Source organism: Scleropages formosus, chromosome 22 (assembly GCF_900964775.1).
Source record: "Scleropages formosus chromosome 22, fSclFor1.1, whole genome shotgun sequence".
Classification (NCBI taxonomy): Eukaryota; Metazoa; Chordata; class Actinopteri; order Osteoglossiformes; family Osteoglossidae; genus Scleropages; species Scleropages formosus.
Genome location: NC_041827.1, coordinates 21,072,257 through 21,084,380, shown reverse-complemented (window position 1 = coordinate 21,084,380; position 12,124 = coordinate 21,072,257). Strand labels below are relative to the sequence as shown.

Sequence of the window (12,124 nt, the reverse complement as noted above, 5' to 3'; positions counted from 1 at the left end):
TTCCGACAATACGTATCACGAAACAAGGTGTTTTAAGGCTTTAATGGGGGAGTGCATAAAAGATGGGGGAAAAATATGGTAGATGAAATAAAGATTTTATCCACACAGTTTAACTTAAGATTTTTTTAATGTATCAGACATTTTGACGTTGACTTAAACAATTAAGATTGTGGGCTCATTCAAATAAGTGATTTAAATGGTATCCAGGGAACGCACACTTTTCTGAATTTGTACATGTAAGTTTACAAACGTAATTGTAAGTTTAAAAAACAGCAAACAGTTCCATCACTGTCCTTTGTTGACTGTTTTTGTAACATGGATTTACCAACAGCTGATTGTCTGTTTATTAGGTTCCATTCTTTTATTCAGCAGTTCGAGTACTGCATTACAATGTTCGATTATGCTTACATCTTTCATCTTCAGCGAGATGGAAAATTAAATAAAAATAATTAAAAAGAGAGGAGCCGTTTGTTTTTAATCAGACAAACGGCTTCTTTCTACAACCGCCTTGTTCAGCAGGTCCGAACTCCAACTCTGCGTTCGATCAAACCCCGACAGAGAGACAGGAACGTTCGTCATTAGCCGCTCTTAAAAATGAGCTTTCCCTCCACCGAAACAAAGAAAACCGTGTGCGTTGTGTGCGAAAAGGAAGAAATCCTTTGTTACCCTCTCCTGAGGGCTTGAGCCACTGTGCAGCAAGAGGCTTCTCCAAATGTATTTATAGAGCAGGAAATGAAAGACAATTTTTCTGCTTCAATTTAATTTGACTAGCACACGTGGCCATCGCACGCCTCCGGCCCCTTGTACACATTCACCCACAGCCGTCACCCGTTTCACGCCTCATCGTTCTTGTTCCCCAATTCAATAGTCGCTTGCAGTCTGCCTTGCATCCCCGAGCAAGACAACCCGTGTCAGTGTCACTGTAAAGTGGCTGCGCGTTTCCCTGTAGTGTCATCCAACCACTTTTATACCTGAGATTCCAAAAAAATCCAAGAAAAAGAGCATTTACATTTATTCATTTAGCAGATACTTTTCTCCATGAAAATACAATGTGTGCATTACATCATTCATATTTTATACATGTAATACACACACACACACACAAAATAAATTATTGAGAAGAACAGAGGACATCTGAGTTTGGAGACTGAAAAGCTCAATGTATTTAGGACAGCTTTTAGTAAAGGCCTAGATGAAGCAAGGAAACAAATCATACAGAACTATACAAACAAAAGCACCAATCTTTTGTCCTTAATGGGGTTAATTTGTTCTGAAAAGCCACCCCACAAGGCAAAGTATCCTTGTCAGATGATCGAAGTAGCATTTTAGAAGGGGGGGGAGGGGACCACATTACGGACACACGCACACACACTATAAACAGTTATTTTCTGGAAATAAACGATTTAAAATTAACCCAAATAAGCAGTATTTTTATGTGACATGACACCTCAAACATTTTTCTCATTTCTGTTGCAAAACTTATTGAATTCAAATCACCTATTACGCTGTTACTTTTTGCACTGACTCGTAAACCGTACTCACTTTTTTACAAAAATGCAAGGCTATTCAACTTATACGAACGGCTAAGGCAATCCGTTTATATTTTACATGTTTACACTGCATATTTGTAAAAACAGAACCCGCTATTTTAGTTGTGAGTTGCATTTACCATAATGTGCTCTGTGATTGGCTGAGACTTTACATGCGACAGGAAGAAGGAAGTTATGCAATTGTTTTGTTATGGGAAAAACAGCCTCTTTGTGCTTTGCAGCACATAGGCTAGGGGGAAAATCCTGATGAGGATGTAAAATTACTGCATTGAGAGAAAAAAAAGAATAAAGCCATTATTTGAAAAAAAACTATACGTTTTCATAAGCTGTTACTGCAGTTTTTCCATTGTACAGGGCCACTGTTATATGAAGGAAGGATTTATTTTTTATACCAAACACAGATATTTGTATAAAGCTACAAGAAACATGCACCTGCAAAAAACAAGATGGCACAAACTCTACTTAAACCAAAGAGTAAAATGTTTTCATTTACATTTATTTAGCAGACGCTTTTCTCCAAAGCGACTTACAATGGATACTATGTAGTGTTACCAACCCACACACCTTATTCACCAAGGTGACTTTAAAAATCACTTTGCTTGAAGCAAATGACAAATACAAAAAAAAAAAAAAAAAAAATTCCTGAAAGATTCCATTCAGTTTTTCATGGTCTAATTTTTTTTTGACCAGGAAGGGCTGGATGCTCACAATGGGAACTTCCATTCCATCAGCAAAACAAGCATGCACATCCTCCACAGGAGGACCTGAAGGATGTTTTTTAAAAAAAAAAAAAAACCATTAATTTCCTCACCTCTTCCTTCAGGAGTTTCTCCAAGGGGATTGACTTCAACCTGAGTTGCGTCTACTTTCAGGAACAGATCATAAAGCTTCTTAATCTGATCGGCCGCCTGCAAGTTCCACAGAGAGCAGCAATTAAATCACAATCCTTCAATGGCTGCTGAGCACGAGGCTACGTGGACCAACTCCACAGATAACAAGGACCTTAATAAAACATGCCCGACGGCCACAGAGAGCGACCTGGGCGCCCCCCTCCAACACCTGACCTCCTAGAGAGCAAGCAGTCTTCGCACCGTCATTTTTAATGGCAAACTTTAACCTGCTTCCTCAGTTCTGCTTTTCTTCAAGGGTGGTTTCTAAGCCAATTACAATGTGGAATAAATCGTACCCTTATTACTCCACATTATACACCTCGATTTGACATTTCCTCATACTGATATTTATACGGGGTGCCACGGTGGCACAGCGATCATGTGCACCATGATCATATGTAATGATCAACAATTACATTGGAGTAGCTACATCCCTCCTTATACAGAGTGCATGTCATTTTAGATTCGCTTTACCAGCCCTTGATAGAATTCTTTCACATGCAGAATGTGTCTTTGCGCTCTTAACTTCTTTAAGAATCCATCTAATTGCCATTAAATCAAACAGACAATTGGAACTGATGCATATTAAAGAAGCAAAGTGAAGAGAGCCACTGAGTGGCGTTGACAGGCGCTCCTCTTCACTTTGCCAGGCTGTCGGAACGCATGAAGAATAAATACAGAACTAGTTACAAATAGTATGGGACGCATTTCTCCAAAATACATTACTCTTATATTTAAAAACCAATTCATTGTGCCGATTTGTACATCAGCACTAATTTTCTGCTATGTTAATTTTAAAAGCACCTTTGCATTTTATAAGGAATATGAATGAGCCACAAAACAACACAGTTTGCCCAGAAATTTAATATGGAAATTATTCAACCTCTACTTAACTGGATAGAAAAAGTGAAATAATATTTATCACCTGTTGTATACTAATAAATAACAATGGGAGTAGGTAGTGTGGTGACCCTTGCAATCCAAGGACACAGGTTTGAATCCTGTACCTCCTGCTGTACTACCCTTGATCAAGGTACTTACCCTGAACTGATACAATAAAAAAAATTACCTTGCTATATAAAATAAGTAAATCACTAAGGAGCTGATTGTACAAACCTCATATTACAAACAGCCTTGGGCTACCATGTTGTACTATGGTTTGTTGAATTCCAGTCTAGCTGCCTGTACAGTGTTGTAAATACACGTCTCTCCAGAGGTGCTCTAATCCCTTTTACCATGTTCCACTCTACAGGTGGTCCCCGATTTCCGATGGTTCGACTTACAACCGTTTCGACTTTACAATGGAGAGCTGGCAATAGAGATTCAGCAGAAACCGTACTTTGAATCCCCCCGGGCAAGCGATACGCAGTGCGATATTATCCTGTGATGCTGGGCAGAGGCAGCGATCCGCATCTCCCGGGCTGCCATGCGGTTGTGTTTTGTGCATCCATAATGTCACAGAGAAGTCCATCTGTGTCTCCTACTACTGGCAAGAAGAAGAAAAGGGCAATTACTCTTGAGGAGAAACTCAAGATAATTGCCCAGCGTGAAGGCAGCGATCCCGTAACGGCCATCGCACGTATGCTAGGCTATGATGTTCGGTAGGTTAGGTGCATTAAATGCATTTTCGACTTACGATTGGTTTCGCGGAACGTAACCCCATCATAAATCGGAGACCACCTGTAGTTTAATCTAGCTGCTGTACAGTGTCATCATCGTGCTGTTTTGCACCTGTCTTTCCAGAGGTCCTTTGAAGCCCAGATTGACTGCCATGCGCAGTGCCTGTTCATCCCGCACGCCTTCAAAAATATCTATGACTTCCTGTAGCAAAAGTGGAGAAAATGAAAATACAACATTAGGCCTAATTTGACATTAAGTGCATATTCACATTAAATCATGAGGCAACAATTAACTTGTGGCACAACGCCAGGATAAAACCATGAGCCCAAAACAATGGCTTTATAATTACAAGCCCATTTCGCGGAAATCACACAGACACCGAGTGGCGGAAAACGGAGCGGGATAATAGGCTGTGCTCGGAAGGACGCGCTGCGACTACCGCAGCTCAGCATGCTTAGGAGGAGAGCCAGCCAGAGATCTGCTGTCGGTGACAAGGCAGCAGATGGGTTTTTCCATTTACTTACTTTGCGTTTTGGCGTAAGCAAGCACCACGGAGTGTTCAACGGGCAAATCGAGCAAACAGGACCTTAAAAATGAGCTCCGGGGTTTTCGCTGCCACTTCCTCGATGTCGACTCCACCCTGGGGACTGCCCACCATCACTGGCCCATTGCAGGATCTGTCCATCAGGATGGCAAAGTACGTCTCCCTTGCAATGTCCAGGGCCTCCGCCACCATGACCTGCACGAAAGGAGGATGGGTGACCTGCATTACATTGATGTTGCACCTGCCAGGTGTTCAGGATCATCCCAAAGGAGGGTTGGGGCCGCTGACCTGGTAGCTACGATCAGATACTCATCCTCGTGCATCACAGTAACCCACACCAGAGTCCTCGAAAACAGAAGCTACGTGCAGGCTCTCATCCACAGAAAAACAAAGAGTGCATTAGCGGACCGCCACAATGGCCGTGCAACAAGCCATTGGCGGGATTCTCTAGGGATCAGACCCTGACAACGCAATTACAGCCATTTAAATGTGAAATATTCAATCCTGGACTGTGTGTGTATTGCCTTTCGAAGCGGTTTCATTCATTAGCTTAATCTACAAGCGCCGCACGACGAGGGGAAAGAGACAGCAGGGAAGCAGTTTTCGCCGGCAGTTGTTTACGATACCGTGCGCCGTCGAATTAAATCAATTTACAGGGGGATGAATTATTAAATGGCATTCCTCCGTAACTGCAAACATACGAAGCGTATGAACTGTGGATATAGAGGTCTGAAACAGCCATGTCGGATATCAAAAGCGAAGGGGTCCGCTGTTGTTGCTGAGCTGCACTGCACCAGCTATAGCTGGGGGTGTGTTTTTTTTTTTTTTTTTTTTTTTTTTAAAAAGAAAAAAGGAAAAAAAAAAAACCCACCACACACCTCCTTTGACAAAGAGACACGCCCCTGATCTCCCAAACCCTTCTCAAAAGAAACTGCACGTTAACTATGGAAACAGGGACTGGGGGAGCAGTTGGGCCAGCAGATCCGACCTCCTGCTGTAGTGCCCTTGATCCAGGCACCTACCTTGAACTGATGCAGTAATAATTATACAGCTACATAAATGAGTAAATCATTGTCAGGTAGCTTAACATTGTAAATCACTTCAAAAAAAAAAAAAAAAAACCCATTGAATAATGAATAAACGTAAATCTTATGTACTCTGCATTTTAATTTGCTTTGGAGGGAAATGTGAGCCAAATAAACAAACGTAGAAGTAACAGAGCAGAGAAAGAGTGGGGAGGAGTAAAACAAGTGGTAACAGGAGCTCTAGGCGGTCTTCCACAAACACATGGTTGGGGGGGGGGGGTGCCACCAGCTAAAGGGCAGGGATGCTTCATTACCTGGAAATGTGTTTCCCCCACTACGCCTTGGCTGGAAACCAGGCTCCTGCTTGTTGGAGCTGGTTCGCTAACCGGCGGCGAATGTGAGCGCACACTCGCTGTTTAGTACCGCGTCGGGCAGCATAAACAAAAAAAAAACAAACAGCGGCTGGCTCAAAAAACAAACAAACAAACAGCGAGTGGCCCAATATGGGGTAATGACACGGGCCTAACACAGACTAATTACAGCACGCTACGCCAGCACCCCCAAAGGAAAACAATATCGCAAATAATAAATACGCAATTACAGCAGTGCATCATTACATCAGACACACGTTAATATGGAAAAAGGAATTAATTATTAATATGCAATGTATCAAACTGGCAGGACTGCAAAAAAAGCATTAAAGACCATGCTGCTCCACCACGATGTGCACTCACCGTTTTCACTTTGACCCCCTCCTTCGGGGTCTGCTTGGTGGTCAGGTTGAATCCCAGCATTTTATTGGCAAGCTCTCCAACCACTGCGGGACTGGGGAGAAACAGCGCTCAGTTCCTTTGTCCCAGTTCATACGTCTAAACTTTTTTTAACAAGTGCATTTTCATCTGTAAAAAAAAAAAGGTCATCTCATCTTTTTAAAGCATCAAAAGCAGTTCTTTTGACTTTTCTGGTTCAGCAGTACGTCTACTTTTTTTTTTTTCTAAATATTACACACACTCTCAGGAAGCAAATAATTTTACGGAGTGTGTGTGTGTGTTGGGGGGGGGAGGCTGTGAAAAATTGTTCTGTCAAGTGAAGCCGAACTTTAAACACTTCCTGCTCTCCTAAACACTGTGCAAAGGTGACACTGTCTCCATAAATGTCAGTCTGCCCCAAAAAAAAGTCCTATTAATTTGGAAGTGGTACCTCCAAGTCCAAAGGGACGAGCCTGGTGCCACCGGGGCCCATGGAGAGGAGTCCCATTGCTGCGTTCATTAAAACTAGAGGACAAACCCTCGATACCACACGGTGCAGCACACGGTGCTTCGCTGACAGCCAGGAAGGCAGTACTCACTCCTTGGTCAGGTGTACTCCTCCCTTAAGGCCGCTGTTGAACACGCCCTTCCCTCGACCCCCTGCCAGAATCTGAGCCTTCAGGACAATCTCCTTGGCGTCTAGAGAGAAAGAGAGCGATCGGTGAAGATGGGGGAGGAACAGGGTTATGTTGCTGCAGAAACAGATGGAGCAACGAGGAAGCAGTCCAATTAAGGCCATAATTGTGACAATACAAATAGCCACCTCTGCCTGACAGTTAAGCTCCTCCCACATGGCTTGGTGGGAGGAGTCTGGATGGAAGCAGGTGCCAAGATTGGATGATCATAGTTTTATAGAGAGGTAGCCTGATGTGGAGATGACACAACCAAATCACCACCATAGCAGAAACACACACACTAGTTTGTGTGACATATGTGAAAAGGTGCTAACACCACATATCCATTTACATTTATTTAATCAATGCTTTTCTCCAAAACAATTTATGATGATTTACTTATTTATGCAGCTGGGTAACATTTTAGTGTACCATGCTCATGGGTAGTACAACAGGAAGCAGGATTCCAGCTTGGGGTTTTCAAAAGCAAGGTAACAACTCTAACCACGTCAGCATCTGCTGCTCCCAGTTACCCAATTAGGCCTGGAACCATTGAGTCAAAGGTGTCAGGAATGTAGGAATAAAAGTGCAGTGGGGTTCGATCCCATTGCGTCTGGCTTAGTTAAAGCACTAACAGCAGCCATCCTATCAGAATCAGGTCACGTGCCCCTCCACCACGCGCTAGACCTTGGAGAGCTTTAACTATCTCTGGGACAGGTTGGCAAGGGTGAGACCAGGCACACATATTCATCTAATGGTCTAGGAGAGCACATCTGCCAAAACTTTTTCTCCTTTTTTTAAGGTAATGGGGAAATACTTCAGAAACTATGGTTTTAAACCTCTAAAGTAGAGCAGTTTGTCATAACATTTTTGCAACTTGAGTTCAAAGTTCTTATGCTTCTTGTAATGTTCTGGTGACAGAGGCAGCAAGGAGTGTAGTGCTTAGAGCTGCTGCCTTTGAGCTGAGAGGTCGTAGATTTGAATCACATCTCCTGTTGTAAATACCCTTGAGTAAGGTAGCTACCCTGAAATGCTCCTGTACAAATTACCCTGCTGTAAAAATACATTTTCAGGACAGAGAAAGACCTTTATGTATGGACACACAATTATCAAAGCGCAGTTTATCCAACACCCCCCATTTTTGCCTGCACAAATTACACAAGTAGTACAGAGGTAGTCACGATAGACAACGTGATCTAAGTTTATGAAGCAGTTAAGATATCAGGATAGAAATGGGTCTGAAAGAGACGGGTTTTGAGGCTTTTATTGACTGTTGCAAAGCATTCAACAGCTCTGAGGGACAGAGGGAACTCATTTCACCAGTATGGAACCAAAACAGAGAATATACAAAATTTTCATTCTTGGACTCTTTGGTGGGACCACCAAGCAGCCAGATGTAGAAGAGCATAGCTCTCTGACTGGGGTGTACAGAGCCATCGAGCCACGTAGCTTTCGGAGATTGTGCTACTGCTGTTTCTACAGTTTAAAAAGAACATAACCAGCTAAACCAGAACACAGAAATTAGAGGAATCCAGGAGGAATTTCAGAGTACTTGAGCAAAGAGATGATTTCAAGAAGTTTAAAAAGCCTTTCACTGACAATTGGCATGGTTTCTTTAAGGCTTTAATGGAGCTCATTTCTTTGAATTTGGATATAATAAACAGAATCATTGCATAATATCATGAAAATAGAATGAAGACCAAAGAGCATAGTGCATATTAAAAAAAAAGCAAGAGAACTCTAACCACTTTATGTCATGAAGATGTTCTCTGTAACTGGTATTGTGACAAGCAGCCAATGGAGAAAGCTGTGGAAAGTAAGTAAATGAGAAATATGGCAAAGAACAAGCTCCCCATACACGCTTTTTTAAAAAAAAAAAAAACACCGCAAAAAGTGGGTGTGATAAATTATGAATGAATTATGCCAAATGGATTACTCAAAGAAAACCACTGCAGAGGATTTTTTTTTTTTTTTTTTAAAAAAAAAGCTAACAGCTTCATGGTACGGTTGAATGAAGCTCTGGGAAAACTGCAAAGATACAGAATGTTTCAACAACCTAAAATCAGGAAGTTTCTTTTCTGTTGGCAAAATAAAGGTGAGAATACACAATGGCTGCAGGGAGTCATAAATGAATAAATATGGTAATAAAGAGTGCTACTGCACCAAATTAAAAATTAGTTCAAAGCAAGATGAAATAAAAACTCCTGTGGGCATGTATGGTGCTGAAAGGACAGGGCAGACGAAATTACATTTTTAGACGGGAAATATGAAGGCTAAACACAAAGTAAGCTAATGAAGAGAGGGGTTTATGAGACAATTAGTGAAAGCAGGGAGAGATGGCAGAGGATACGTGCCTATGATCACCCTGGGTAGTACGGGGCAAAGATAAGTCAGGAGTATTGCTCCAAGCAGGAGGAGGTTGGGGCTGAAACTGTTGTGAAGCCAAAGGGTCTGCACATTAACTTATATGGACCCAATTTATCTCAATATCAAAATTTAAAGAAAAGAGAAATTAGCACAGTACATTTAACTGAAATTTTTCTCTTCCAAATGCAACTTACACAGTGTTACATTTTATGTATTTGCAAATCTAAAAATGTTACCTAGGACTCCTACACGGCTACTGTTCAGAAAAGATCATATCATTAGACTCAATTATAATACCTCATACCTACCCTCATAATGCTGCAAGTCATTTCAGTGCCTTCACAGTTCAATTTCCCAAGGCACAGCCCATTTCAAGCTACATATACTGGCATTATGAGAGTTACGTCATCTGGCCAAAAAAACTGTTGCGTAGGAGTGACTGTATAAACCATGGCTTTTTACCGTGACCAAACAGGAATAGAGATGAGTGGAAGTAAGTCGGGCTATGAACATCTTCTAGCAAAGTTCTTGTAGACAGCTGGTAGAAAACAGGACAAAGTGCAAATTAAACATCAGTACGCTTGGCCGCTCACAATTTTGCTACGTCAGTCTCAGTCTGTGCTTCACCGTGGCAGCCTACAGACACCGTGTCTCTCCACCCAGACACTGGCATGAGCCACTTCCCTCAACTATTTAATAAAAACCATAGTGAGAACACACAAGAGCAACAACAAATTCTCCGCAAGGTTCTGCATGAGTCATACTGTGTCTGCTTAACAGCAGCACTTATAGACTGACAGTCAATAATGGCTAAAGTCATGTGTTCTGGAACGGTATCGACCCATGGATTTCTGTGTATAATGCGTCTAGGGAGCCGGAAGAGAAAGGAGTGTGGGGAAGAGTGCAGGAGACCTTGCCAGAGGAAGAGAGAAAAAAAAATTTAAAAAAATAGTGCGTTTGTGGAAGGGTGCAGCGATGAGACAGAAAACATCAAGGCAAGTCATCACCATTCATACTGGGAGGTGGAAAAGCAAATCCTGACACTGACAAGAATGAATGAACTCTAAGAGCATAAAGCTTTCCAAACATCTGAACGGTGAGGGGGAAAGCTCCTTAATTATTCATGTTTCAATGGATATAATAAATACAAGAATGATAATTCCAAATTCTTATTTAAAGGAGATTAAAACCCTACAAAAAAAAAAAAAAAGAGGTTATTGCTTCTTGCTTGCAGACACCAAAGATGAGCAGTAGCACGTTTCCACATCTTCCATCACATCAAAGGCCATTTGAATCACCCATCCTCTGGCAACTCATTTCCCATTAATGAACACGAATAAACTCGAGGCTTGTTTTGTGGATGACAGCAGGGAGTGGCAGGTTATTACAACAGCATCTTACAGCTTGCATTCTTCCAGCAATAAGTCTCCTATGATCTAGCCAGAGGACAGATTCAGCGGAGTTAGCATTATCTGATATGCAATTAAAGACACAAAAGGGCTAAATGACAGCAGGAAAAGAGACGGGGGTGCACACGGCAATTATTTATTACATTTAGACGTTTCGGAGACGGTCGTATCCAAAGTCATTTACGTACCCTAAGGTTTGTTTTCCGCTGAATATCGTACAAAAGCACCTTTGTCTAAAAGTTTAATAGTAAAGCCCATTGCAAGAGTAACCCTACAGCCAAATTTTAAAATTTATTGCTTTAAGCAACAAGTTGTAACGTAATTTTTTTTTTTTGTTGCTTTTTGGTTCCTGGGTCATAATTGGACAGCAGTGTCACTGTTTGCAACTGAAGACCCCAGATTTGAATCTACCTTCTGCTATAAAACCCTTGAGAAAGGTACGTTCACCTTAATCCATTTAGCTGATGCATGCCTCCAAAGCGATTTACAGCGATAAACTACTTACACATATTTACTCATTTATACAGCTGGGTAATTATACTGGAGAAATATTTACAGTACCTTGTCCAAGGGTATTACAGTAGTAGGTGACTTTCAAACCTGTGACCTTTGGATCTGAAGGCAACAGGTGTAATCAGTTTATCAGCTGTCCCAAGGTACTTTAGACTTTTACCCTTAACCCAGCTCTATGTATGTGACAATACCTACCGTCAGATGTTGCCTTGAACAATGGCGTCAGCTAAATAAAGGTTAAAGATTTGCATGTGTATATTAGATGTTTTTCCTTCAAAAAAAAAAAAATGCACTTCAACTGATAGAGAGACATGGATGCAAAGAAGCAATTCTCAAACTACAGTCAGATTCTCTGATGTCACCATTTCCCATGGTACACATTACATGAGTAATTGCATATAGAATTGGTAGGAAAAACAAAAGGTAAATTTATGGAGTAAATGAGCAATCGGGTGATGCGGTGGCACAGCGGGTTTGACCTGTGCCTGCTCTCTGGTGGGTCTGGGGTTCGAGTCCTGCTTGGGGTGCCTTGCGACCGGCGTCCCATCCTGGGTATGTCCCCCCCCCGCCTTACGTCCTGTGTTGAGGGTTAGGTTCTGGCTTGCCGTGACCCTGCTCGGGACAAGTGGTTTCAGACTGTGTGCGAGTGAGAGAGCGCGATGACATCCGGAGAGAAATAAGACTCGTGTTTTGAGGCCCTTCCCAAATGTTCACAGGCACTCAGCAGTTCTGAAGGACAGAGTGAGCTCATTATACTGCATTGGAGCCAGAATGGAGAAGCTT

The 12,124-nt window shown here is 42.0% G+C and overlaps 1 protein-coding gene across 1 annotated transcript in view; it reads right to left on the bottom strand.

Annotated features, from left to right (window-relative positions):
- The window catches only part of suclg2 (succinate-CoA ligase GDP-forming subunit beta), an 89,783-nt gene that overhangs the window by 43,516 nt on the left and 34,143 nt on the right, over window positions 1–12,124 (bottom strand). Inside the window, exons 3-7 of the mRNA XM_029247913.1 lie at window positions 6,978–7,077; window positions 6,364–6,454; window positions 4,647–4,799; window positions 4,172–4,261; window positions 2,362–2,458 (exon numbers count right to left, since the gene is read on the bottom strand). Of these exons, the coding sequence (XP_029103746.1) occupies window positions 2,362–2,458; window positions 4,172–4,261; window positions 4,647–4,799; window positions 6,364–6,454; window positions 6,978–7,077 (531 nt within the window). The remainder of the gene's footprint in view (window positions 1–2,361; window positions 2,459–4,171; window positions 4,262–4,646; window positions 4,800–6,363; window positions 6,455–6,977; window positions 7,078–12,124) is intronic.